This window comes from Penicillium paradoxum (assembly GCF_028828445.1).
Source record: "Penicillium paradoxum strain IBT 22861 chromosome Unknown utg000005l_segment0_segment0, whole genome shotgun sequence".
In the NCBI taxonomy this organism is placed as follows: domain Eukaryota; kingdom Fungi; phylum Ascomycota; class Eurotiomycetes; order Eurotiales; family Aspergillaceae; genus Penicillium; species Penicillium paradoxum.
The window spans coordinates 703,424-727,847 of record NW_026643183.1 but is presented as its reverse complement, the minus strand read 5'-3'; the positions used below and the strand labels follow the sequence as shown (position 1 = coordinate 727,847).

Sequence of the window (24,424 nt, the reverse complement as noted above, 5' to 3'; positions counted from 1 at the left end):
TGAACACCACCTGTGCGAACTAATCATATTGAACTCGATTACTCGGCTATCAAATGCACTAGCTCGTCAAGGCCATACTCAGGTAATATGAATGGGTTACGAATGATAGACAGCAGGAAATGCAAGATGTATATAAAAGAAAGACAGAGAACCAGAAACCTTCAACCAAAAACCAGAGTGTTCATGAAAATCGTGTTCGGATGCAACCAAATGGGAAGGTGATCAGTCGAGAAGGCGAGAAGCAAATCAACATGACGACCAGAAGAGATGAACAAACCATCCAAATTAAGAATGTCCATTCTGCCCGTTCTCCTTATCGACTTTCGTCTCAAATTCATCCTCATACGCAGCAATCGAAGCCGAGCTGCGCACCCGCTGCAATTGACTCTCCACGTAGTGGTTGACAAGTTCCTCATCATCAGGGTGCGCAGTGCTGCCTCTACGACTGCCCACTCGACTAGGACCGCGACTATAGTCCTCATCGTCCAAGACAGTCGATGCAGCTGGAGTCGCAGCGCCAGAGTAGAAGTCACTACGGTTGCCGATGGAACGGGTGGTCGAAGAGCGGCGGATCGAGGGACGGCCAGAGCCACGCGGTCTTCCGGATCGAGAGAAGATGTCATCGAAGTAGTGCGATGCTGCGGCAAATGGTGACCGCGGAGTCTGTGGCAGACGGCAGTTAATGCCTGTGTCGTGGATGACCTTTGCAATCAGTCCAGTCCATCCGCACTGGTGCGATGTGCCCAGCCCACGTCCGGTGTCGCCATCGAAGAACTCGTGGAACCATAAATGGTCTTTCCAGTGCTCGTCGAAGTCAAGGAGATCGGAGCCAGCGTTCACGGCACGTCGGCCTTCGTCGTTCCGTGCGAACAAGTGCTGCATTCGGTGCTGTAGCTCCTCTGCTACGTGGCCCAGGTGCATGTAGTCGCCTGAGCCCTTCGGGCACTCGACTTGCAGTGTGTCACCGTAGAACATGTAGAAGCGAAGAAGGGATTCGACGAGAAGGAAGTTAACGCAGAGCCAGATGGGTCCGCGCCAGTTACTGTTACCACCGAAGAGCGAGGAATCTGAGTCGCCAGGAACATATCCGACTTTGAAGGTTTGTCCGTTGACATCCATGGAGTATGGGTTATCTTCGTGGAACTTCGACATAGAACGAATACCGTGCTTAGAGAGGAACTCGGTTTCGTCCAGCATTCGCTCCAAGATTTTGATTAAGCGATCTTTGCTGACGAGTGCTAGCAGAAGTCGGTCGTCTTTGCCGCGGCGCTTCATGCTGGCAATATTACGCTCGGCCACATCTGCCTTGTTCTCGATGAACCAGTCCACTCGCCGCTTGAACGAGGGGAATTTCTTGATGAGCTCGGGCTCTAGGGTGAGCACTGCATATAGAGGGATCAGACCAACAAGGGACCTGATAGGCAGCTGCTGGGTCCATGGTCCGCCATAGGAAATAGCATCGTAATAGAAGTTGTCTTCTTCGTTCCAGAGGGACTGAACCGTGTCATCACCCGAACGGAAGGTCATTGCATCGCTGATGAGCAGGAAATGCTCAAAGAACTTCGATGCAATGTCCTCGTAGATGCGACGGTGCTTGGCCAGCTCTAGAGCAATGTTAAGCATAGTCAGACTGTAGAAAGCCATCCAGCCTGTGCTATCAGCTTGCTCAAGCACACCGCCAGTAGGCAATGGCTCTGAGCGGTTGAATAGACCGATATTATCAAGTCCCAAAAAGCCGCCCTCAAACACATTCTTGTCACCTGAATCCTTGCGGTTCACCCACCAGGTAAAGTTTAGAAGTAACTTTTGGAAGACACGTTCTAGGAAATCCAGATCTTGTCGTCCGTACATCTTACGCTCAATTTTGAACGTACGGAACACGGCCCATGCGTGCACGGGAGGATTCACATCACCGAAGTTCCACTCGTACGCAGGAAGCTGGCCGTTGGGGTGCATGTACCACTCACGGGTGAGAAGGTCAAGTTGCTTCTTTGCAAAATCAGGATCCATCATGGCCAGCGGGATACAATGGAATGCAGTGTCCCATGCGGCGAAGAATGGATACTCCCAAGAATCTGGCATCGATAAGATATCGTCGATGTAGAGATGGCGCCACTGCTCATTACGAATACCCTTTCGGCCTGCTGGGGGAGGAATTTTCCCGGGATCACCGTTACTCCATTGGTCCCATATAAAGTTGTAGTACTGTTTGCACCACATCATTCCAGAGAATGCTTGACGCTGGATGTTCCGAAGATCGTCACTCATTGGGAGGGGGTTAATGTGATAGTAGAAGTCATCCGCCTCGGCGCGGCGCTGTTCAATCACATCATCAAGGACTTCTTCGTCAACGAATTCTTCCTTTTTGCGGGATACTCTGAAACGAACGACGGCGCATTCTCCGGGAGGGACTCCCTCGCCATTATTGAAGGCGTACCAAGCAGCAAACTTAGTACCTTCGTTATCTGGGTTGATTGCACCCTTCTCTTCTTCGACAATGTGTCGGTGGAATGCATCTTTAACGTACGGGGTGGAGTTTTCGGTACCCCAAAGGACCTTGTTGTTACTCTCATTCTCCGTGAACATCATCTGAGGCTGGATATCATCATCGCTGGATCCGACGGGAGGCGAGGGTGCAAAAGAAACATATCGCTCGCCGATATTTTCGTGCTTTGATTTGGCGACTAGTGGTCCCTCTTTCTTGATAGACGGTTTCTCTTTTTGTCCCCCGTCCCACGCCCATGTGTTTCGGAACCAGACATGAGGGACGATGTGTAAATGAGCAGGCTCTGGGCCACGATTGTACGCAATGACACGGAAGAACAATTCTTCCTCGTCATCGGCCTCCTTGGCAGTCTCAATAAAAATATCCCAATAGCGATTTTCTTCGAAAATACCAGTATCAAGGATCTGATACTCTTTCTCCAATCGTGAGCGCTTTGCATTCTCATCAATGAGATCTTGGTATGGGAATTTTCTCTGGGGGTATTTGTAAAGGAATTTCATGTAAGAATGCTATACGCTGGAGGTCAGTATCAAGGGGCAAGAGCTGGATGGGATTGGACATTGAGTTTACCGTGGGCGTATTGTCCACATGGAAATGGGCCTCCTTGACACTCTCGCCATGATTACCTTGAGGGTTCGACAAACCAAACAGACGTTCCTTCAAGAAGTCACTGTACCCCAGTCAGTCTCCATGCGGGGCAGTTGGACCCACAGCGTTGGGATGGGGGGTCTCGACTTACTCCTCTCCATTCCAAAACGCAAAAGCGATGTTCTGCAGACCATGTGTATCTGATACTCCGGCAATTCCATCTTCACCCCAGCGGAAAGTTCTTGATCTTGCGTGATCGTGGGTGAAATAGCTCCAGGCATCACCGTCTTCACTGTAATCTTCTCTGACTACATCATGAGAAAGTGAGGGTTAGCCTGCTGCCTCTCCGTTTGCTACTAGGGTTTGCAAGCTCTCACCTGTGGCCCACTGTCTTTCCGCCTGTAGCAATGAAAAAGAGCTTTTAGCATTGTCACATAGTCATTAGACCGATCGGGGGGTATGGTATCTCAACTTACCACGTATGGTCCCCATCGCTTTTTTCCGGAATATAAGTTAGCAAGCATGTTCGATACAATGTAAGCTTCCAAAATTGGCAGGGATCATACCTTCCAATATTTAGTTCTCTCGCGGTCTTCTCTTAGGCGCTTCTCCTCCTCGGTGATCACTTCTCTCCCGTCGATTAACACCATGATGGCAATTGTACAGACAGAACTGAATTAGAATTGGCAACTCGGATTAAGAGAAGAGGAAAAAAAAAGACGAGGAGGGGAAGAGAGGGGTGTGCAGAAAGGGCCGTGCCAAAGCAGAATGACGTGAATCCATGTCGGGTGGAGACGATCGGGTGGAGACTCGGGTCGGATTAACTGAGCTCTCTGATTGGCTGGTTGGGTTCGGTTCGGGCCTAGAAGCTGCCCAGTCTTGTTTCTGCCCCCCGAAGCCTACGTGCCATTGACTTTTTTTTCGCATAAATAGCTCTCGCTGCCTGAGAAACCAAGACAGTGAGCTCCACTGGCTGCATCGGCTGCATCAGCTCCATCTGCACTGTGATTCCTTGCCCTAAGTTGGCGTTATCACATTGCTACCTGCAGATGTGCCTCATGCTAGATGATACATCATCAAAGCCACGGATAAGGGAAGAGCCTAACAAAAGAAAGAAAAACACACTACAGGCTAGCGGCAAAGAAGTGGATGTTACTCGGAGATTCGAAATCCAGCCACAGCTAGCCCATCAAACCTACCAACGTCCTCTTTGGGTGTAAAAATATTTGACATTGCTTCGAAACCAGATGCTCTTTAGTGCCAGACTTGTGGAAACTGTGAACTTAATTTCTCACTCCTCGTAAACGCTTAGCCCGACTCCAACTATGTAGTGCCCCAAAGGTCAGTGCGATTTTTGTCGGACCATACACCGACCTACACGGCTTCCATGCATGGCGGGAGTGGCGGTAGATTTGTCTCGGTGATGAAGCTTATTGGACCAAGTTTTTGATACCCGTGGACGCCTCCACAGTTGTTTGTAGTAGTAGTGTGGCTTCAAGTGTTCGTTTCCCGAATCATTCGTGACGATTAGAGCCTACGCTCAGCTTATTGTGTATTTAACTGCTTTTACACTTATTGTCCACGATCAAGGCTGTTTTCACATGTATTTTGGGCTTCTCTTGTGGTTCTTGTTTTGAGAGAGGCCTAACAAAATTAGAGGCTGCGTGGTAAGAGACTGGAGGGTTGATAATGAAATGATAGTGACAATGATCAAGCCCTTAATCACTTAGGGTATACTTAATGTATCAGCTCTGAGAGGAAATTCCGATATAGGGGCCATTGATCATAACTTGCACATGGTGCCTCCTTTGGCCTCACACTATCATTGCTCTCCTACCTACATTGTAGATGAATACGACAACTCCTTCAAAGCACCATACTCTGATCTTTCATACAAGCTCGATCTTGTCTCTCCTCTTCTCGTTTCTCATCCAGCTCTCTCTCTCTTCTTTTCATTTTCCATACATCTCCTATCTCCCATTGATCTCTTCATACCGGATTCACGTTTGCTCTGCGGCGCCTTAGATACGAGGCAAATATGGAAAATGCGTCCCCATATAATCCAAATGAAGGCACTATTTATGCCGAATTCGAGGATCCCCGCCGCATGCAACTAATTCAAGCCATTGTTGCGCTCTCGCCGGAACTTGCAAAGCTCCCAAGGGACACATACTTCTGTCTATGGCTGGCAGATATTTCCCGCTTGGAGGTTCTCGCAGATCCCAAAATCGACAAGACACTCCGATACAATTCAATCATGAACCTGATTCCCGATCCGTGTTTGATTGGGGCCAGAGCTTTTGAACTCAAGGGACCTCGGGATCAACAGGTTGCAAAAGCGGTTTGTCTCTTAGAACCAGCAGGAACCGTGAAAATAATGAAAGAGCTAACATGCTTCTAGAGTTTAGAGATAGATAATAACATATGTATCCTTACTCAGACTGGACAGCCGGGTCTTGTTCCGGCTCGCATATTCCCCTACTCTTTAAACGGCAGCGATGGCGCGAAAACGTGGAGGTTTCTTTCGATGTTGTGGACCGAAGAGAAGGTATCTGCGTGGAAAGAATCAATCCTTGAGTTCTCGCCCGATAGACAGTCTTTGATCAACACAGAAAAGGTTGAAAACTATATTACCCTCCACATCGGACCGCATAATTTGTGGAATAGATGCGGCTTTGCGCTCCGACCTATCTTCTTGGACGCAAATCAAACACACCTAAGATTGCAATTCCATTATTTACCATTGAAGTCAAATGTACCGAAGACCTTTCGTTCCGAGCTAGTTGATACTGCAAGCAAACCTGATCTTCCCTCTCTTGAAGAGCTGGACTATTGTCCCAGTCAACCGCTCAAATTATTTTGTTTCGATGGCGAGGACCTCATGAGTGGAGAAGACATCGCTATGTGGAGCTCTGACCCCAAAAAATACCCACTTCCATCGTGGCATCTTCTAGAGATGCAGTGGATATTCTCGAGGATCAGTGCAATGTATGGCGCGAGTGATCCTCAGGACGAAGCAAACGAGTGCTAATGGTGAAAATCACGTCGAACTTGAGAAAGATGCCAGAGTGTGTCCCCTAGAGAAGAGGGAAACCGCCTCTTTGAGTTCACATACTAGATCCCAGCAATTACAGGGTCCGTTTGAAAGCCGTGGAGGCGATGGATGGAGAAGTCTGGTGAAAACCACAATGTTGTAAACTTATACCATTGCTGGACCCTATCTCTATCCTTTAGCTTCTAATGACATAGCTTTTTCAAAAGAAAGAAGTGGTGCGAATGAGTAGACTTTGATGCTAGGACTTGTTGCTGTCTCTGTAGGTCAAGAGAGGATTGGTTATGGGAATCGTGAGACCCCCCCCCCCCCCCCACTTTCTCGGTCTGGTAGCGCTGGCTAGGGAGATTTCAGTTGTCACCAATATTGAAATTATGGGAGGATTGATGTGAAGTGAGGCATGTTTATCGTGCATACACCGGGGCTGACACCTCTCCCTAAAGCCCGTGCTCAGGAAAACAGGGACAATGACGGCATCGAGTGGATAATTGGGCGCCCAATTTCTGATTACCAGTCTCTGATTGGCCGGTAAGAAGCCCATTGGCCTCTCGACTGCTTATCGGGTCGGGCCTCACAGGACCAGAGCTATATGTTCGTACAGAAGTACATGCATCTAGGTCTGATATCAGAAATACCCCATAGAGTAAAGATATTCAGATGCTCTGTTCTGGCCGCAAGTCTGATTGAAGAGTTCCAATTTCAGAGACAAAGGCAAAAACCCGGGATGAATCGCAGTTTACGCCGTAGCAGTGCAAACAAGGGGTGGCCGTAGGAATACCTACTTAGGTAGGTTCCGAGGCCAAATACATACAAAGGGGTTTCTCAAAGGATGCCAAAAAAAAAAAAAAAAAAAGCAAATCGAAAAAAAAAATCATCCCAATAAAAACAACCATGCCTGGAACATTGCGTCTACTCAGACGCGGCGCGAGTCCAATATTTCGGATCGCAGAGTTTCCCTCTCTGCTACGCTCATCCAAGCCTTAACATAGTTCCAAACTCCGGGACTGGTGGCCTTTATGTGGCCTTCCAGATGTTCTCAGATTCCCAGATGTTCGGAATTCAGTTGTTTCCCCGCTGCTCAGACTGTTTAGGCTGCTGCTCGCTGTTGGATCCTCTCTGGGAAGCTGTTATACAGTCAGATCCCGCCATAGCGCAAACCGGCCGACTATATCAATCGGCCCCGCAAAAAGATCAGAACGAGCGCTCACCAGCTGACTGGCCTTGTCCTCGACTAGTTTGGGACGAAGTGTAGCCACCCATGGCAGCCTGGGATTGGAGGCGTCTCTCGGCCTCGCGGATCCGATTCTGCAACTCTTCCAACTCACGGTTTTGGATCAACATCTGCTGCTTCCTTAAGGTCCAGGTTAGCGCAATAAAAAAGATGATTGCGATATTACGATGATAACGCGAGTTGCATGCGATATATAGGGAACAGGGATCGAGTGCTACTCACTTCTGATCGATGGTGTGCGAAAGGTCGTTAACATCTGAATCCAGCATGAACGCGCTGTCCAATGCCGAGGAGAAAGCTTGCGCCATGGTCCTATCCGGTCACGGTTAATGCCACTATCCCGAGATCCGATGACAATATAGGGAAACGAACGACTGCGGCCGCATCTTCGGCTTCCACTCGCGATCCATATCAGACATTTTGATATGGTAGGTGTATGATGGGTTTGACTGTGTGGTATCACAGCACGGGCTGATCTCCACGGCTGTAGAATCGACGAAGAGAGAGATGTGCGACGACTAAATCAAGCGGGGCAAGAGAAAAGGCGCATATAATTAGGAAATTAGGCAGTTGGAGTATTGTCGAGACCAGGACCAGCCGAGAATCACAGATGAAACCGAAAGGTCTGTTTGAATGCGCCTGATCGGAGAAAATCAGGGTCAGTTTTCTTATACTTCACGACAGATAAGGCACTCTCTAGTGGGGAGATGGAATACCGAAGAGAGCAGTAGGTGTATCAGTACGGAGAAGAAGATCAGAGGGATAAGCAAAGAACTTTGGAGACCTGCCAGAAAGCTAAGGGGGAAAGAAGAAGAGGGAGAAGTGCGAAATTAAGAGATGATCATAGCCCACCGACTATGTTACTAGGCACGGTAATTCGTGGAGGGCCCATATCCACCGCAAGGAGAGAGCTTGTAAGTGTTACAGCTGTATTACAGAAGTCCTGGCTCCATCGACGCCATTATGTGTCGCATTTTCAGATATAGGGGGTTTCAGGGGTTGAACTCGGTCGCCGTCCATGGTTGCCACCGTTGTTGTCCTGATGTGGATATTATAGTCTACTATATACGGAGTACGGAGGACTCTATACTCCAAAGCGATTGAGCTAGAGATAGAGGCTCACCTGTACGGAGTATCTGTTCAGCATATACCGGTGTCTTACTCTGGTCCTTTATAAGGCAGACCACACCCCCTGACAGACGTGGGGTTCCAGGCAATTAGGGGGTTTCATTATTGAATTACCCATACGGAGGAGGTGATTTCATACTCCATTCATGCACTGGAATCCACTGGAATATAAAGATCGAGGGCTGAAGAAGTCCATGCTTTCCGATATAGATGAACGAAACAATATATATCGTATAGATCGTGAGGGCCCCTTGATGGAGTCACTCGCATGGCATTCTGGCAGATTCCTCCCTGGCAACTGGTCACATGACCCATACCATACAGTACAGCATCGTGAACTCCATCCCCCCATTCCAATCTCGATTCCCATTTTCATCGTCATTTCAATTTCCAGAGGGTCTTTCATCTATTTGCCGTGTTTGAGACCCTAGTTTCCACGCGTTCTTCCCTCGTGGCCCGTTGTGGTCGCCGTCCGTTCATTTTTTTCTTCGAAATTTTCGCGCGGATGGATTGAAGGGCTATGCGTATTGCGTTCCCAGCCTGTCGCGTTTGCTATTCTTAAGTCCTAGCTAAATTAATTCCCGGAGCTCGCCTTTCAGCGATACCGACCACCTTCACTGACTACCTGGATCGCCCACCACCGTGGCCCCTATCTTTAAAGCCCTTTCCCCCAGTGGCCGACCGGACGGGCAATGGGGATGCCTCCTCTGTCGGCATACACTTCGTTTGAGTCGCTTCTCTTTTTCCAGTCCCTAGCGACTTCGGATTCACGACCCTCTAGCTTCGGCTCAATCTCGACTCTGTTGCGCAACAATGAGCTCGTGCGCGAGGATGTTGACTTCGATGCCGACCGCCTGACCCCGGAGGCGTTGGAAGATCTGTATGCGACGTTAATGCGCGATGGATTTGGCCGTGATGCTGCGTTGTCGGTCAATGGCCGACCCGCAGATGGATCCAGTCCACCTAATCCGAAAAAGCGCAAGATCTCCAGTCCGCGACCAGACGGATTGACTGGCGGATTCACCCATACTACCCTTGTTCCAGAACTGGTAGCACATCTTTATGCCAAATACAGAGATCTGGTCACCAAGGAAATCAGGGATGATGAGAAGCGGTACACGGAAATCAAAGCGGAGCTGGAACGACTACGCAGGGAGGACGATAAAGCAGCCGTTGCGGCAGCTAAACCGGTTGAGCCTATGAAGCCGGTGCATATAGAGGCGAAGGGGGCTGATCTGAAGGAAGAAACGCCGCGTCAAGATGTCCAAGATCGAATAGGTCAACCTCTTGCGGCGACTGTCCCGCTCGCGCAGGAAAAGCCAAAGCCTGACCAACCACCACAGCACATTGCAATAAACGTGCCCTCAAACGAGCGTCTAAAGCCACAAGCTGCTCCTCCTGTCACTCAACACCCCGCCCCACTTCCCCAGGTGCAAACCCCAACTCCCAAACCTCAAGGATTAGCCGGGCAAATATCTCAACCGCAACCGCAACCCACCGTCACTCAACCCCTACCAAAGCCGCTTATCCAACCTCCGCTTGCCCCCTCTACCCAGAGAGCTCCTCCAACTACACCAGCCGGGCCTCGAATTACACCGGCACATCCGTCGCAAATCGCCCCCCGTGCTAATCCTCCACCACCTCCGTCAAGCATTCCAGTCAAGGCTAGCCCTTTAGTGCCAGCCTCCCAGCGAACCCCTGCCCAACCGAGTTTTCAGCAATGGCAGCTTGATCCTTCTCCCCACTCGCCATATCCCGCCGTCTCCCCGGGTACCGTTACACCCGGACAAGCAGCTCAGACTACGAAGCGACCCTTACCACAACCTTTACTGAACCAGCCGTTGCCAGGGCCCCAAACCCAGGCTCCCTTTCAACCTCATGTTCCACATACACCTAGCGCCATCCCCCCTGCTGTTCACACTCCTGTCCCAATTGGGCGCCCCCGTATTTCTCAAACCCCGAGTTCTACATTCCCCTCATTCTCCGAATCGCGAGCCTCTCATCCACGCCTCTCAATTGACACGCAGGGTTCCTCGACCCCTTGGAAGAGAACTCCTCGTGCGAGCATTCCGCATTCTCCAAACTCACCGGTACGACCACGACCAGAGGATGTTAGTCCCATTAGTGAGAGAAGCCAATCACCAGTTGATGCGATGGAAATGTCCCCCCTCCAAGAATCAAATTAGGCCAGCGAGGTCAATCTCCAGAGGACAAGAAACTGCGACGTGGTCAGCCCGAGATCAAACCTGCTACGATTATAAAGACCGAGAAGTCGGTTCCAACTCGAAGGACGCGTGCCGTGAGCTCGGCCTCCTCCCGGAGTCGCGGGCGATCCATCGCTTCGCGTGATGGGTCTGTTGCACCGTCGGAAGATACTCAGCGGGAATATCGGCCAACAGGCCGCCGGAAAGGTGCAGTTGCAACAGCTGATGATGAGACTCCTAAAGCGCGGACAAAGCGTAAACGCGGAGCAAGTGAAGCACTCGAGCCAGAACCCCACCCCGCAGATATTCCAAAATTTGACACAACCCGATATGTCATGGCTACACGCAATTTCCACCGGACTGCGGCGCCGATCATGAACGATGTAGCTACGCACAAGCTCGCATCCATCTTCGCCAAACCAATTGGGGAGCGCGACGCCCCTGGCTACCACGACCTCATCTATCGTCCACAAGATCTCAAATCCATCAAATCCGCCATTCATCAAGGAAGCAAAGCCGTCGCCACCGCGGCGGAATCAGTCAGCACCCCAGCTGCAGATGGAGAGTCACCTGTTCCTGGCGGCACGCCCTCAAAAGGCGGCGTGCTCATGTTGCCAAAGAATGAAGACTTCATATCACCCAAGGGCATTGTGAACTCCGCACAACTGGAGAAAGAATTGATCCGCATGTTTGCCAACGCTATCATGTTCAATCCAATTCCCCAGCGAGGATTCGGCCCCGCCTTCCCCATGTCTAGCGATCGTGGCTCGCGCGAAAGCACTCAGATGGGCGACGTCGATGAAGGGGGTATCATCCAAGACTCGTTGGAGATGTTTGAGGATGTTCAACAGGCTGTTACTCGGTGGCGGGCTGCTGAACGCACCGCTGATGAGTTGGCCAATAAGAATGTCCTCTCTCTTCGGCGTGGTAGCGCTAGTGATTTCAACACTGATAGTGCTGATGATGTGAAGGGGTGATCGGCCCAGGAGCTCACTTCTTGTATTATGAACTTTGTATTTGGTTGGGATCTGTTCTTTGATTTTCGAAATGAAATGCCTCATGATGTCTTTCGCCGGTGCCTTCGATAGCCCGGCGTTTATTAATACTCCTGCTCCCCTTGTATACTCTATCTTATTCTCCAGGTTCTCCCCCAAGAGCGCCTTTCCCAGGTCTATAGGTCAACATGTATGGTGAATGTACCTAGATAACCCTCATAAGATACACGACGAACGAACTTCTGGTTGAAAGTCTCACAAATTACAGGCGCTTTCTAGGAAGGTCGTGATTCGAATTGCGAAGGAACAAACCATCAGAACTCGAAGAGGGAAGACATCTACACAGGAGGGTTGATGCATATCAGCGTTTATATCATTCCAACGTTGTCATGACCTTTCAAGAGCCAGTCCTGCTGCCTATGGGGGGTATATCTATCGTTTTGTCTATTTTTAACAGCCGATCTGAGCCCGACTGCAACAACTTCTCATAATCAAGCAGCCTGCTCCGGCCTTGTTCGTCCAAGACCCTCCTTCGCATAGAAGTCCATGGGATATACACCATTATTGGCCGTATCCCAATTCTCCCGCACCCCCAGTGCGACCAGCGCCTCATACGGCGTCAACAGCGGCCGTGTGAACGCGTATCCCCAATCAATACTCAGTCGCGGACAAGCAATTTGTACCCAGCACTCTACATCCGCCATGGAGGCTAGCTTGCCAGGGAAGATCTCACTGAGAAGAAGGTTCACGATTGGGATCCCGCGCTCGCGCAAGTGTCGCTCAATCATCGCCATTGTGTGCGGGTTACCTTGTCGACCAAGCGAGCCGAGGATGATTCCCCACTTGCGTGCGGTCTTGGCTGTGGCAATTGCGTCTCGTCGGATCGTGTGCATCTCCTCGTGCTCATAGCTCTCGCGAGTCAACGTCCGCGAGTACGGATCGTACCGGTAGGCTGGGATGGAGGGGTTGTGGATCATGGCGGATTCGAGGTGGAAGTGGCCATCGCCGAGGTAGAGAATCGCGTCGATCTCTGTATCTGAGAGTTGAGGCGATGTGCAGCCCAGAATTTCACCCTTTGACAGCGGTGTTATTTGCGGGATAGTGACACGGAAGCCTGCGCGTTCGAGTACCGGTTTCAGACCGTGAAGCGTCGCATTGAATTGGATTGTGCCCACTGTTGCGATGGACTGGCCCGGCTTGAAGTTGCGTTCTAGTGTTGCGATGAGGTGGGTTGTGTCGATGCTGATATCCACGAAAATGTAAAGGGTCTTGATCTTTGTTACGTCGACCGGGATCAGGCAACTGTGTGCGTAATGGACCAACAGATCGCAGCCCAGTGCTCGTGCTGTATAATCGTCGATGCAGCATGCGCCGTAGGTCACATCGCCCATGATGAGGGTTTCTATTCCCGGGCAGAATTGGGTCAGGATATCCGAGATGGTCGTTGCGAAGATGAGAAGTCCCTCGGGGAATTGGAGGGCTACTCGCTTGGCCCCCGATGTGCGGACTCGGTGGATTGTCTTGGGGATCTCGAATGAATAGTTGCTGGGGAGCAGCTCGATCGCCGCGAGAATCTCGGGATCGTTCAGAATCTCTGCTGGCACTTGATTGAGGGTGCGGGGGGTGCGTCGAGGAGCGGCTAAAGGAATTGAAAGTTAGTATATGTATCCCAACTGATCAACGCGCCAATATGTACCTGTTTGCAGCGCCGTGGACTCAACATCTTTCTGGCTGGTCGTATCTTTCTGGGCTTGCGCATCTGCTGTTCGTCGGCCGACAAATCTTTTCTTTGGCTGTCTCATCTGGCTGGGGGCTTGTGAGCCATCCTCAATCGAGGGTGTGGGAACAGTTGACTCCATGATATCCAGCTTGATCTGAATATAGAAAAGAGTATAACGAAAGTTGGACTTTTCGCTGATTGATCTCGACGATCAATATCATCCCACTTCTTTTTTCTGCCGACTGACTCAGCAGTAGGTGGGGTGATCCACTAGGCCCAAAGAGGTAAGGCGCTCTCCGCATCTCGGCCTCCTACTCTCGCATTCCTAGAGCTCGCCCTCCTTCTCCTGCGAGTTCCCGTAAACTTCTCATTCTTCTGGCTATTCAGCTTGGTCCTTACCTCTATAATGATTGCAGCTAGCCCCAGATTGCGTCTGTTCTCCGCCTTGCGGCCCCCAATCTCTGTACGCAGCTTCGCAACCGAGTCGCGGTTAACCTCGGACCATGTCCGCATTGTGGAGGTTGGCGCTCGAGATGGACTGCAAAACGAAAAGAAGTCCATTCCAATGAAAACCAAGCTTGAATTGATCGAGCGACTTGCTAAGACAGGTGTTACCACCATCGAGGCTGGCTCATTTGTGCCCGAAAAATGGGTACCACAGGTATGATATCGCCGAGGATCATCGTGTGATATGACGATGATAGGCCGAGACTGATCGTTTTGCTATCAATCAGATGGCAAGCACAGCTGAAATTTGCGAGCATCTTCTCACAAAGCCACCCAAAGCATCATCTACAATTGCATACAATTACCTAGTTCCCAATATCAGAGGGCTGGAGAACCTGGTCAACATCATTGAGAAAACGGGAGTCCCTGCTGACGCGACCGGTGAGACATCGACGGCAGCGACAACTTCGGAGATTTCTCTTTTTGCTGCAGCAACGGAAGCTTTCTCTAAAGCCAATACCAACTGCTCCATTGCCGAATCACTCGAGCGCATCAAGCCGATTGTATCATTAGCGAAGACCAAGAATATCCGGGTACGTGGGTATGTGTCTGTTGCACTGGGATGTCCCTACGAAGGTCCGGAGGTGAATCCCGTCAAGGTAGCCGATATTACCGCCACTCTGTTGGAGATGGGGGCAGATGAAGTCTCGGTGGCAGATACCACAGGTATGGGCACAGCCCCCCGAACCATGGAGCTTCTGCAAGCGCTCAAGGCTGCCGGTATTGCTAATACCGACTTGGCGTTGCACTTCCATGATACGTATGGACAAGCTCTGGTGAACACAATTGTCGGCTTAGAGCATGGTGTGCGCATTTTCGACAGTAGCGTGGGTGGACTTGGTGGTTGCCCATATTCCAAGGGCGCGACCGGGAACGTGGCAACGGAGGATCTAGTGCACACAATTCACAGCCTTGGGATGCACACGGGGATCAGCCTGGAGGAGATGTCGAAGATTGGATCTTGGATTAGTGGGGAGTTGGGCCGGGCTAATGAAAGTCGGGCTGGGAAGGCCACTCTTGCTCGTCTTCTGGGAGAAAAAGCGTCGCTTTGATCGATTTTCACCATGGCGTATGGCTTCCCATTGTCTTCATCCGGATTAACCATGAATTTTAACGGACTTAATGCATTTGCGAACCCAACATTGACCCGTCAGTATGCTTTGAATTGTCAGTTTAGGCCATCTTGTTATGTACACTTCAGGTGCAATCAAATCCTCATTTCTCCATCTCCGGTTATGGAGATATTGAAACCCTCGACAAGAAATACCAACGCCAGCATGATGCAAATCAAGTAGAGTACACTCAGAAATCAGTGACGCGACCACCATAGCTCCAATCACTACCCGCACCCCATCGCAGAGGCTCGTTCTTTGGTCCACCCACTTCACCAGTCTTAGGGTTCGTCTCGCCCTCGAACTCAGGCTGCAGTCCCTTTGGCGCATCGGGATGAAGCTCGCCACCACTGCCGTCTGCCTGGATTTCGGCCTGTGGAGATTGGTTCACTTGAGGTGTACTGAAGGCGCCAGTTGAGCGCTTCTGGAGTTGCTCGAAAATCTCTTGTTCCTCCTTGGGAAGGCGTGGGGGAGCCGGGGAGTCTGAGAAAGGCATGGGTTTGCCATCGTCGCTCGGTTGGCGCAGGACTCGTGTTGTGGAGAGCGGGCGGACTGCGCCGCGGGCTGTGGCAGCCGAGAGAATTGAACGGCGAATAGTGAGGAAGTATGTCATTGTGTTTTGGTATGAGAGAAAAGACAAGTCCAATGAGGCAAATCTGAAGTTGTACGGGGAGATATCGGGACCTCGGGATGTTGACTCGCTCCACAAATGTGACTAAGACCGCCGATCCCGATATCGCGTTTTTAATTTCTCCCGGCTGGTCACTGATCCGATCAGACGTTGGTTACGATTCTCTTTTATTTTGCTGCAGGTTAGCTCTTTGGTCTCCTCTTTGTTTTTTCAAAAGCAAAATCAGTCATGTCTGCCCTCCGTGTGGCCGCGCGCCGTCTGCCTCGCGCTTCCAAATTTGTTGCTGCGCTTGAGTCACCAGTACAGCGCCGATTCGCAACCACATCCACTGCCCCCCAGGATTTGAACACCCGGTCTAAGGTACGTGCTACTAGTTCAGATCAGAAACATATTTAGCTCTGGGACTAACAGTTGCACAAAAGGCGCAGACGACTCTTCCCAACCCCGACCCTTCCGCCGACTCGGTCACCGCGTCCTTTATCAATGAGCGTGCGCCGTTCATGGTCCCAACTTATGTCCGCCCAGCTCCAATGATGATGAAGGGACAGGGCTGTTATTTGTGGGATATGGAGAACAGACGGTATCTGGACTTGACGGCCGGAATTGCGGTCAACTCTCTTGGCCACTGTGACCCGGAGATCGCGAAAATTATTGCGGAGCAGGTGCGCAGTGCTTCCATGGACTGTACATCGTTCAGTTGCTAATTCTATACTCTGAAAAATAGGCTGAGACCCTCATTCACGCCTCTAACCTTTACCACAACCCTTGGACCGGCGCCTTGAGCAAATTGCTGATTGAGCAGACTCACAAGTCCGGTGCTATGCGCGATGCCTCCCAGGTCTTCATCTCCAACTCTGGAACCGAGGCCAACGAGGCTGCAATCAAGTTCGCCCGCAAGACCGGACGCTCTTTGGACCCTTCGGGTGCTAAGCACGAGTTCGTCTCCTTCCACAACTCGTTCCACGGCCGCACAATGGGCGCCCTCTCCGCCACCCCCAACCCCAAATACCAGACTCCCTTCTCGCCCATGATCCCCGGATTCAAGTACGGAGACTACAACCAGATCGAGCAGCTTCAGACCCTGATCACTGATAAGACTTGCGGTGTTATCGTCGAGCCCATCCAAGGTGAGGGCGGTGTCAACATCGCTACTCCTGAGTTCCTTGCCGCTCTCCGCAAGCGCTGTGATGAGACCGGTGCAGTCTTGATCTTCGATGAGATCCAGTGCGGTCTCTCCCGTACAGGTTCTCTCTGGGCCCATGCCCACCCCTCTCTCGCCCCTGCCTCTGGCGAGGCTGCTCACCCCGATATCCTGACTACCGCCAAGGCCCTTGGTAACGGTATTCCCATCGGTGCGACTATTGTCTCTGGCAAGACCGTTGCCCACCACATTAAGACCGGTGATCACGGTACCACCTTCGGCGGTAACCCTCTGGCCTGCCGCGTCGCTCACCACATCGTTGAGCGCCTCGCTGAGCCGGAGCTCCAGCAGTCCGTCAAGGACAAGTCTGAGCTCTTCATTTCGGGCTTCAAGGCTTTGCAGGAGAAGTTCCCTACCGTGGTCTCCGAGATCCGCGGTCGCGGCTTGATCCTGGGTCTTCAGCTCACCCCAGAGTACACTGCTAAGGCTGGTGATATTATCACTGCCGCCCGTGAGCGTGGCATGCTGATCATCACTGCTGGTAACGGTTGCATCCGATTCGTCCCTGCCTTGACGATCACTGAGGACCAGATTCAGTCTGCTCTGCGGATTCTGGAGCAGGCTGTGGACTCAGTCGTGGCCTAGTCATAAGTGTCCTGCCTTGAACGCTGCTTACGACTTTGTTTTTCCCGATACCATCTTGGATGTGATATTTAGCCTCCCATTGCATCATATTATAGAAACTAGAGCAATAAAGGAAAAGTGTCCAAAGTGGAGAGCCAAGTCTCAGCCACGCGTTGGGCGGAAGGCGGTGGATCTCGTGGAGATAAGGAGTCGTCACTCTTCGCGCGTGATTCAACATGACTCCCGTATTCCTTCAGGTCTCTATCTTTGTTTTTGGATTAGAACATAATGGATTTGGCTTCTCTCGTCATTTCGCTGTAGTCACTCGTCAACCCCAACGCAACTTCCCGAATGCCTCCTCCAGCGTCTGATGAGGATGCTGCGACGCTTTCCTCCCAAGAGCACCACCCTTCCCTCTGGACTCGTCTCAGCACTCGCTTTGGTGATGCCTTTAGTGGTGCAGACCCGAGGGTCTGCATTGCTTTCTGGCTCTTCGGTGCGCATACTCGAGTAGCCCAGATGATCAGCTCAACTGACCCCCGTACCCAACAGGTCTTATCAACAATGTTCTATACGTGATCATTCTTTCCGCAGCTGTAGATCTAGTTGGACCCGATGTGCCAAAAGGCGTCGTTCTCCTCGCGGACGTGATTCCCTCGTTTGCGACCAAGCTTGTCGCCCCGTACTTCATCCATCTGGTCCCGTATTGGATGCGCATCCTGGTCTTCGTTTTCCTATCGGCTGTGGGCATGCTAGTTGTGGCTATGAGTCCAGGCTATACCGATGGTGGGACGATATCGGCCAAAATTGCAGGGATCATACTGGCTAGCTTCTCCAGCGGTGGTGGAGAGTTGAGCTTTATGGGTCTAACCCATTTCTACGGCCCATTTAGTCTGGCAGCGTGGGGAAGCGGTACTGGCGCTGCTGGGCTGATCGGAGCCGGTGCCTATGCCCTTGCAACTTCGGCGTTGGGGTTCTCTGTTCGTACCACACTGTTGTTTTCAGCGTGTCTGCCTGCTGTCATGGTCGTGAGCTTCTTCGTGGTGCTCCCCAAATCTCCCCTGAGATCTGCCGAAGCGAGCGTGGATGGATATCGCATTGTTGAGGGTGGTGGACATATGGAAGAAGATGAAATGGGGGATGGCACTGGCGGAGAACACGAGGGACTCTTGGGGTTGTCGCGCAGTTCCACAGATGTCCATAAACCTGTTCACGTCAGCCCGACTCCCTGGCAAGAGCAGGTGCGCACGAATCTACATCGCGTCAAAGGGCTGTTTATTCCCTTGTAAGTATCTGACATCTCTCGCTTTGTTTTTATATCTGGGCTGACAGATATCTAGCATGGTCCCGATGCTACTGGTCTATATTGCTGAGTATGTGATCAACCAAGGTGTTGCTCCGACTCTGCTCTTCCCACTGCATGAATCCCCTTTCGAGCACTTCCGCTCCTTCTATCCGACCTATAATGCCATCTACCAGATTGGCGTTTTCATTTCCCGGTCCTCGACGCCCTTCTACCGCATCCATAATCTATATCTGCCATCCCTCCTGCAGGTGGTCAATCTTGCGGTGCTGACTCTTCATGCGCTCTTCAATTTCATTCCCAGTATATGGCTCGTATTCCTTGTTGTTTTCTGGGAGGGATTGCTTGGTGGAGTGGTGTATGTCAATACCTTTGCTGAGATCGCTGACCGAGTCCCTAAAGAGGACCGTGAATTCTCACTGGGGGCCACAACTGTCAGTGATTCCGGTGGAATCTGCATTGCCGGCTTTCTTAGTATGGGGTGGGAGGTCTGGTTGTGCAACTGGCAAGTTAGACATGGGCGGGATTATTGCCGACAAAAGGCATAGAATAGAGCATACCACACTTAGATACTAATGCACATTTTCGGGGATTTTGTGGTCTTCATAAAATCATATAGCAAGCCATGAAGCATAAAAGATGAAGCAGAAAGCACAAATGCAGTGGCCGTGAGTTGTCAGATGATGTCGTCACTGGCATGTGAAGGTGGGATTCTGTTGACATGTGATTCCCCTTCGATACTGGGCGCTCTCCAATGATGACCTGCCATTACTTTCCAGGGCTATCACCAGGACCTGATTGATGGAATTACGTTGTCGAATGTGACTGTCTTGTAAAATGGACCTCTCTTTGTCCTTGGTCTTCCACTCTGTTGACTTTAATTCTTTGCATTCATCCCTTCATGCATTCTTATCTTGGTTTCACATAGACTACACTTCACAGGCTGGACTACCTAGACCGGGCCCTCACTTTGGGATATGATAGGTATGGCAACTGGCATCTAACTTGCACCCCACTAGACTAATGGATGTCTAGATCACGTTTTGGGGAGGCCTTCGACCCGCTTCCGCAAGATCCAAGTATTTGCGGTTGTCTCGTTTTGGTCGATTTACTTATTAAGGTACATCATGTCCAGTCAATATGAGGTTCAGGGGAGCTAACTGCTGAACAATCCAATAGAGCAGATAGACATGGGCCACCATTCATCCGATCTCTCTCATCCCGTCTTACAGGAAAGTTGACAGCATGGCAAACCACAGTCATCATATTCCTCTGGCTCTATCTTAGCAGGAACTTTGCCAAAATAGTCGGCCTGGAATGTCCTGAACCATTGGCAAACATGTACTCGCGATCTTTCTTCCGAGCAACATGGATCACCACCGGTCTAGATGCTGGATTTTGGACCGCCATGAACATAAAACCCAAATGGCTGAGGGATATCGCATCGCTGGTCTTTACGGTTTACTATCTGATTGCCGCCGAACAAGCAGATGAGAAAGTTCGCCGGGTCCGGGCTACTCTGACCCTAGAGCATTTGCGTGTCTCATGGAACAAGGCGACCAGCCCCTACCTGTGGACATTGGCGAAACTGCTACGTCCACGAATGACTCGGTTTCCGCCTCGGGCGATTCGGGTCCCTCGCCCCGCGCAGTCCGTTTACACTGAGCCGGTGAACGCATGGCTGTATTTTGATGGGCCTCTAAGCGCACTACAAGACCAGACCCTCGTCGTGTTTGATGTACCCGGTGGTGGGTTTGTGGCTATGAGCCCTAGAAATTCAGAGGACAAGTTACTGTCCTGGGCTGGGCGACTCAAGGTTCCTGTCATCAGCATTGACTACCAGAAAGCGCCAGAATCTGCATATCCCTATGCACTGCATGAGTGCTATGATGTCTACCATAGCATCATCGCTACCAATGGTCGTTGCATGGGTTTGAGTGGGAAGACACGTCCTCGTATTCTTGTTACTGGCGAGAGTGCCGGTGGAAATTTGGCAGTGGGAATGACCTTGATGATTTTGCAGTCAGCGATGGCTCGGGGCTGGCGTGGAGAACACGTGCTTCCAGCTCCCGATGGTTTAGTTTTGGGATACCCTGCATTGAATATGAGGGTAGAGAGTTGGATGAGTGATGAACAGATGTCTTTAATCCAAGACAAGAGCTCACGTCAGACAAATCGCGGCGTCTTGCAACGGAAGCAGGATCAATATCGTAAACTCACGCCCTACACATCCCCAGGTCATTCGGTTGAGGATCTCACTGCTATATCACCACCGGAGAAGAAAGATACCAAAGACACTAATGTGGCCGCCAAAGCCGCCAAATCTCTGGAGCAAAAACTTGAAAAGAGCGAAGACCTCGCTCCAAAGCTTGCTGCTCAATCAGAAGATGAGGTCAAGCCAATCAAGACCCGACTCGCGGTCTCGTCCATGATCACATATGTCCACGATCGCATCCTCACGCCTGAAATGACACGCGCCATGATTATTCTGTACATTGGGCCCCACCATCGTCCAGATTTCAACACCGATTTCCTTCTATCTCCAGTTTTGGCTCCGGATGCTTTGCTCGCTCGCTTCCCGAAGACATATATCATGACTGGGGAGCGAGATCCGCTAGTTGATGATACGGTAATTTTTGCAGGCAGACTGCGCCAAGCAAAGCTGCATCACTTCCGTGAACGCCAGGATCTTGGTTTGGAGAGGACGAAACGTCCATTCAATGAGAGAGACTACGTCGAAATCTCCCTGATACCCGGAGTATCCCACGGATTCATGCAAATGGCCGGTTTCTTCCCGGACGCTTGGAAATACATCCACCGCAACGCAGACTGGCTCGAGACTCTATTTGACAATATCAAGAGCGACAACTCCGAGACTGATCTGCTTGAACGTGAACGGGCTGCGAACAACTTGGGTGTCTCCCTCAAGTGGTCTGGCTCTGCAAACCGCGAAGCAACCCCCGCAACTGGCGGACGCAATCATCATCGGGGCTTGACTGGCGAGTCCTCGGGTGATGACGATCGACCCTTGGAAATTAGCATGACCAAGATGAACGAGGAGACAGTAAACGCAAGGCCCGAGCTCCGAACACGGCGGAGGAGATCACGTTCATCGTTTGCTTCCTCGCGATTCACTGGGTTTACATCGCTGGGTGATGATCGCAGCGCCAAGGACGATTTCATTGCTAAGCTCCAACAGCTAGAGAGAGCGGGTCGTTCGCGGGATCGGTTTGATCCTGATGAAACGAATAGTGCCCCTGAAAGCCCGTGTGCAGTTCGATCCCGGGGACGAAGCATTGCGTCTCTGGATAGTGAAGAGGATCTGCTAGATCGACGTATGAATGGGCTTGCTGGTGGATTGATGGGCATCGGGGAAGGGGCACAGACTCCCGGACCGTGAGATCTGACATATTCATACAATACATAGAGTTATGAGTGACGACTGAAGTTCTAGCTTATCTAGTTTTAAGCATATTCTAGAAACTACAGAGTGTTTGGATCATTTTATACTGGTTCTATGTCGATAATACTGGGCTCGACTAGTTGAATACGGACGTAATACTCAACCCCATTTAACAACAGTCTTCAGATATGAAAGAATCACAGTTTTTCTCTGATCATCGAGACTACAATTCTAAGACTCGTAAATGAAGCATGGAGAAGGGGCAGAGAGAAGAGAGTCTCCTAATGTAAGAGTTGAAGGAAAAGGGTTGGCGTGTCTGTCTATCTGGAGGTCTCCCTATGTTGTAGGGAAACTTCGATACTTGAATACAGAAGGCTGCTACTCTCTTCACTATGTGGAATCATATACTCCAGATTGTAGGAGGGAGAGTACAATAGTTTTTCAAAGTGGTCACTATATTCTCCTTACTCCACATAGAAAGTACGAAGGGGGGAGAAATGTAGGAAGGGATAGCAAGGAGATCATAAAAAGTGTACGGAGTAGATCTCGGTTAGTAGCCCTGCGAGCTGCCGACTCAGCCCTACAGATCAGGCTATATTTATAGGTCGTATTCCGTACTGTGAGAGATGATACTGCTCAAGTCAAAGATCACATGCAGGGGCATGGTATTCCCAGTCGTAGGGCTTTGGAGCTGTGAGGCTAAGCTTTCTCCCAGATGGGGCGTAACGCCTTCATTATTCCTGAGCATAGTGTAGTAAATTGCCCCCATATAGAAGGTTCTGAACATGCTATGTCTGACAACGATAGGGTCGCAGTCGGGACATTCGCTGTTTAAATATCAGCCCCCGGGTTGCTGACGGGGATTCGTATCGGACACGTAAGACATCCCCCCGTTGGACGTCCAAGGTGTCTCGGACCTTTACAAGGCAGACTAAAATGTGAGCTGGAGCGAATACAGTGAGAGTGGCTCTTTGCTGTGACTCGACGTTGAGGTTTCAGCTGGAGCTCCTGTAGACGGTTGGCATTCTCATTTGTCCGAATACAATTTAGCGCTTGCACCTACGTAATACGGTGTACTGTCAGGAGTGCGGTCTATTTAAGGAAGATGGGCACGTCAAGACTATTTCTGCAAAACTCTCATATTCTCTGCTTTGCAATCCAAGCTTCTATCCTGGAAATGAGATATGTCTCGCAAGGTTGACCAAATTCCCTTGCCGGCAGAGGCCCGGCAAATGAAAGTGATTGTCGCCAGTCCAAGTCGGTAAGCGACAGCGTTGCAAATTGGAATGACTGGAAGGATCTCTGATGGCAACGTAGATCAGGCACCCTTGGACTATACCAAGCCATGCGAATTCTGGGCTACAATACCTACCATATCTACGAGTGCTGTGCAATCCACGGCTTGCCGCATATGAAAATCTTCAACGAGGCCGTTACTGCTAGCTACAACCGACTATCCGGAATCAGGAGATACACCCCAGCCGATTTTGAAAGATGGCTGGGTGATTACGACGTGGGTGGGCTCTTTCTGCGCACAATCGGCCGACGAACTTACTCCAACAGTGTCTGGTCGAGGTCCCGAGTTATATCGGAGTAGACTTCATTGAGGCCTATACCAAGGACCCGAATGTCAAGTTCATTCTCACCGAGAGAAAGCCCGAAAAATGGGCGGCCTCCATGAACAACACCACAGCCACGCTGGTCACGATGGCGACCACATTCCCATTTAACATCATCAAGTACTTCGACTCGACTCTGTATGAGTTCTTGGACCTCAATGTGCTCATCTATCGGGCGATCGCGGGTGGGACATACCCCAGGGCACCAGGAAACATAGAAGAGCTTTGCAGATTCTATCGCAACTAGTATGTTTTCGAGCCAGAATGACGGGTTTGATCTAACAGGCTATCCAGCATCAAGGCAGTAAAGGAAATAATCCCGGCTGATCGTCTCTGCCTGATCCAACTGGAAGACGGACTGGACTGGGAGAAGATCTGCCCATTCCTTGGTGTGCCGGTCCCAGAGCAACCATATCCTGGTCGCAACGAGCCCGAGAAGTTCAAGGTCATGGTCGAAGGATTTATCCAACCGAAGATCAACGCGGCGATCATGAGATTCAGTGCTGTTGCTATTTCAACGGTTGGAGTTCTCGGCTGGGCGGCCGTGAAGTATGGACCGTCAGCTCTCGCAGCGTTGACGGGTTACTGATAGGTGACCTGGAGATGTTCGGCAGCGGTCAGAACTACCAGGTGCTTGTACATTATCAACCCAAGTCCCAT

The 24,424-nt window shown here is 50.8% G+C and overlaps 11 protein-coding genes across 11 annotated transcripts; 7 read left to right on the top strand and 4 right to left on the bottom strand.

The window, feature by feature from the left end:
- Positions 1 to 285: 285 nt before the first annotated feature.
- Positions 286 to 3,744, bottom strand: N7457_005310 (uncharacterized protein; the record flags this gene model as incomplete). Its single annotated transcript, XM_057176355.1, has 6 exons — positions 286 to 3,015; positions 3,077 to 3,176; positions 3,246 to 3,402; positions 3,472 to 3,493; positions 3,571 to 3,588; positions 3,661 to 3,744. The coding sequence occupies 6 exons, from the start codon at positions 3,742 to 3,744 to the stop codon at positions 286 to 288; spliced, it is 3,111 nt and encodes a 1,036-aa protein (XP_057030657.1).
- Positions 3,745 to 5,132: 1,388 nt separating this feature from the next.
- N7457_005309 (uncharacterized protein) lies at positions 5,133 to 6,125 on the top strand (the record flags this gene model as incomplete). The annotated part of the gene is made up of 2 exons (XM_057176354.1): positions 5,133 to 5,435; positions 5,496 to 6,125. The coding sequence occupies 2 exons, from the start codon at positions 5,133 to 5,135 to the stop codon at positions 6,123 to 6,125; spliced, it is 933 nt and encodes a 310-aa protein (XP_057030656.1).
- A 1,080-nt stretch (positions 6,126 to 7,205) lies between these two features.
- N7457_005308 (uncharacterized protein) lies at positions 7,206 to 7,796 on the bottom strand (the record flags this gene model as incomplete). Its single annotated transcript, XM_057176353.1, has 4 exons — positions 7,206 to 7,270; positions 7,355 to 7,497; positions 7,600 to 7,689; positions 7,750 to 7,796. The coding sequence occupies 4 exons, from the start codon at positions 7,794 to 7,796 to the stop codon at positions 7,206 to 7,208; spliced, it is 345 nt and encodes a 114-aa protein (XP_057030655.1).
- Positions 7,797 to 9,197: 1,401 nt separating this feature from the next.
- On the top strand, positions 9,198 to 11,686 carry N7457_005307 (uncharacterized protein; the record flags this gene model as incomplete). Its single annotated transcript, XM_057176352.1, has 2 exons — positions 9,198 to 10,629; positions 10,692 to 11,686. The coding sequence occupies 2 exons, from the start codon at positions 9,198 to 9,200 to the stop codon at positions 11,684 to 11,686; spliced, it is 2,427 nt and encodes an 808-aa protein (XP_057030654.1).
- Positions 11,687 to 12,195: 509 nt separating this feature from the next.
- dph1 (2-(3-amino-3-carboxypropyl)histidine synthase) lies at positions 12,196 to 13,563 on the bottom strand (the record flags this gene model as incomplete). Its single annotated transcript, XM_057176351.1, has 2 exons — positions 12,196 to 13,343; positions 13,401 to 13,563. The coding sequence occupies 2 exons, from the start codon at positions 13,561 to 13,563 to the stop codon at positions 12,196 to 12,198; spliced, it is 1,311 nt and encodes a 436-aa protein (XP_057030653.1).
- A 267-nt stretch (positions 13,564 to 13,830) lies between these two features.
- N7457_005305 (hydroxymethylglutaryl-CoA lyase) lies at positions 13,831 to 14,983 on the top strand (the record flags this gene model as incomplete). Its single annotated transcript, XM_057176350.1, has 2 exons — positions 13,831 to 14,085; positions 14,159 to 14,983. The coding sequence occupies 2 exons, from the start codon at positions 13,831 to 13,833 to the stop codon at positions 14,981 to 14,983; spliced, it is 1,080 nt and encodes a 359-aa protein (XP_057030652.1).
- A 12-nt stretch (positions 14,984 to 14,995) lies between these two features.
- N7457_005304 (uncharacterized protein) lies at positions 14,996 to 15,226 on the top strand (the record flags this gene model as incomplete). The annotated part of the gene is made up of 2 exons (XM_057176349.1): positions 14,996 to 15,084; positions 15,133 to 15,226. The coding sequence occupies 2 exons, from the start codon at positions 14,996 to 14,998 to the stop codon at positions 15,224 to 15,226; spliced, it is 183 nt and encodes a 60-aa protein (XP_057030651.1).
- Positions 15,227 to 15,233: 7 nt separating this feature from the next.
- On the bottom strand, positions 15,234 to 15,656 carry N7457_005303 (succinate dehydrogenase assembly factor 4; the record flags this gene model as incomplete). Its single annotated transcript, XM_057176348.1, has 1 exon — positions 15,234 to 15,656. One exon carries the CDS (start codon positions 15,654 to 15,656, stop codon positions 15,234 to 15,236), a length of 423 nt encoding a protein of 140 aa, XP_057030650.1.
- Positions 15,657 to 15,902: 246 nt separating this feature from the next.
- On the top strand, positions 15,903 to 17,460 carry N7457_005302 (acetylornithine transaminase; the record flags this gene model as incomplete). Its single annotated transcript, XM_057176347.1, has 3 exons — positions 15,903 to 16,034; positions 16,097 to 16,336; positions 16,399 to 17,460. The coding sequence occupies 3 exons, from the start codon at positions 15,903 to 15,905 to the stop codon at positions 17,458 to 17,460; spliced, it is 1,434 nt and encodes a 477-aa protein (XP_057030649.1).
- Positions 17,461 to 17,790: 330 nt separating this feature from the next.
- On the top strand, positions 17,791 to 22,142 carry N7457_005301 (uncharacterized protein; the record flags this gene model as incomplete). The annotated part of the gene is made up of 5 exons (XM_057176346.1): positions 17,791 to 17,935; positions 17,992 to 18,724; positions 18,780 to 19,216; positions 19,778 to 19,862; positions 19,922 to 22,142. 5 exons carry the CDS (start codon positions 17,791 to 17,793, stop codon positions 22,140 to 22,142), a joined length of 3,621 nt encoding a protein of 1,206 aa, XP_057030648.1.
- A 1,187-nt stretch (positions 22,143 to 23,329) lies between these two features.
- N7457_005300 (sulfotransferase family protein) lies at positions 23,330 to 24,353 on the top strand (the record flags this gene model as incomplete). Its single annotated transcript, XM_057176345.1, has 4 exons — positions 23,330 to 23,406; positions 23,463 to 23,658; positions 23,709 to 24,010; positions 24,059 to 24,353. 4 exons carry the CDS (start codon positions 23,330 to 23,332, stop codon positions 24,351 to 24,353), a joined length of 870 nt encoding a protein of 289 aa, XP_057030647.1.
- Between the last annotated feature and the right edge of the window lie 71 nt (positions 24,354 to 24,424).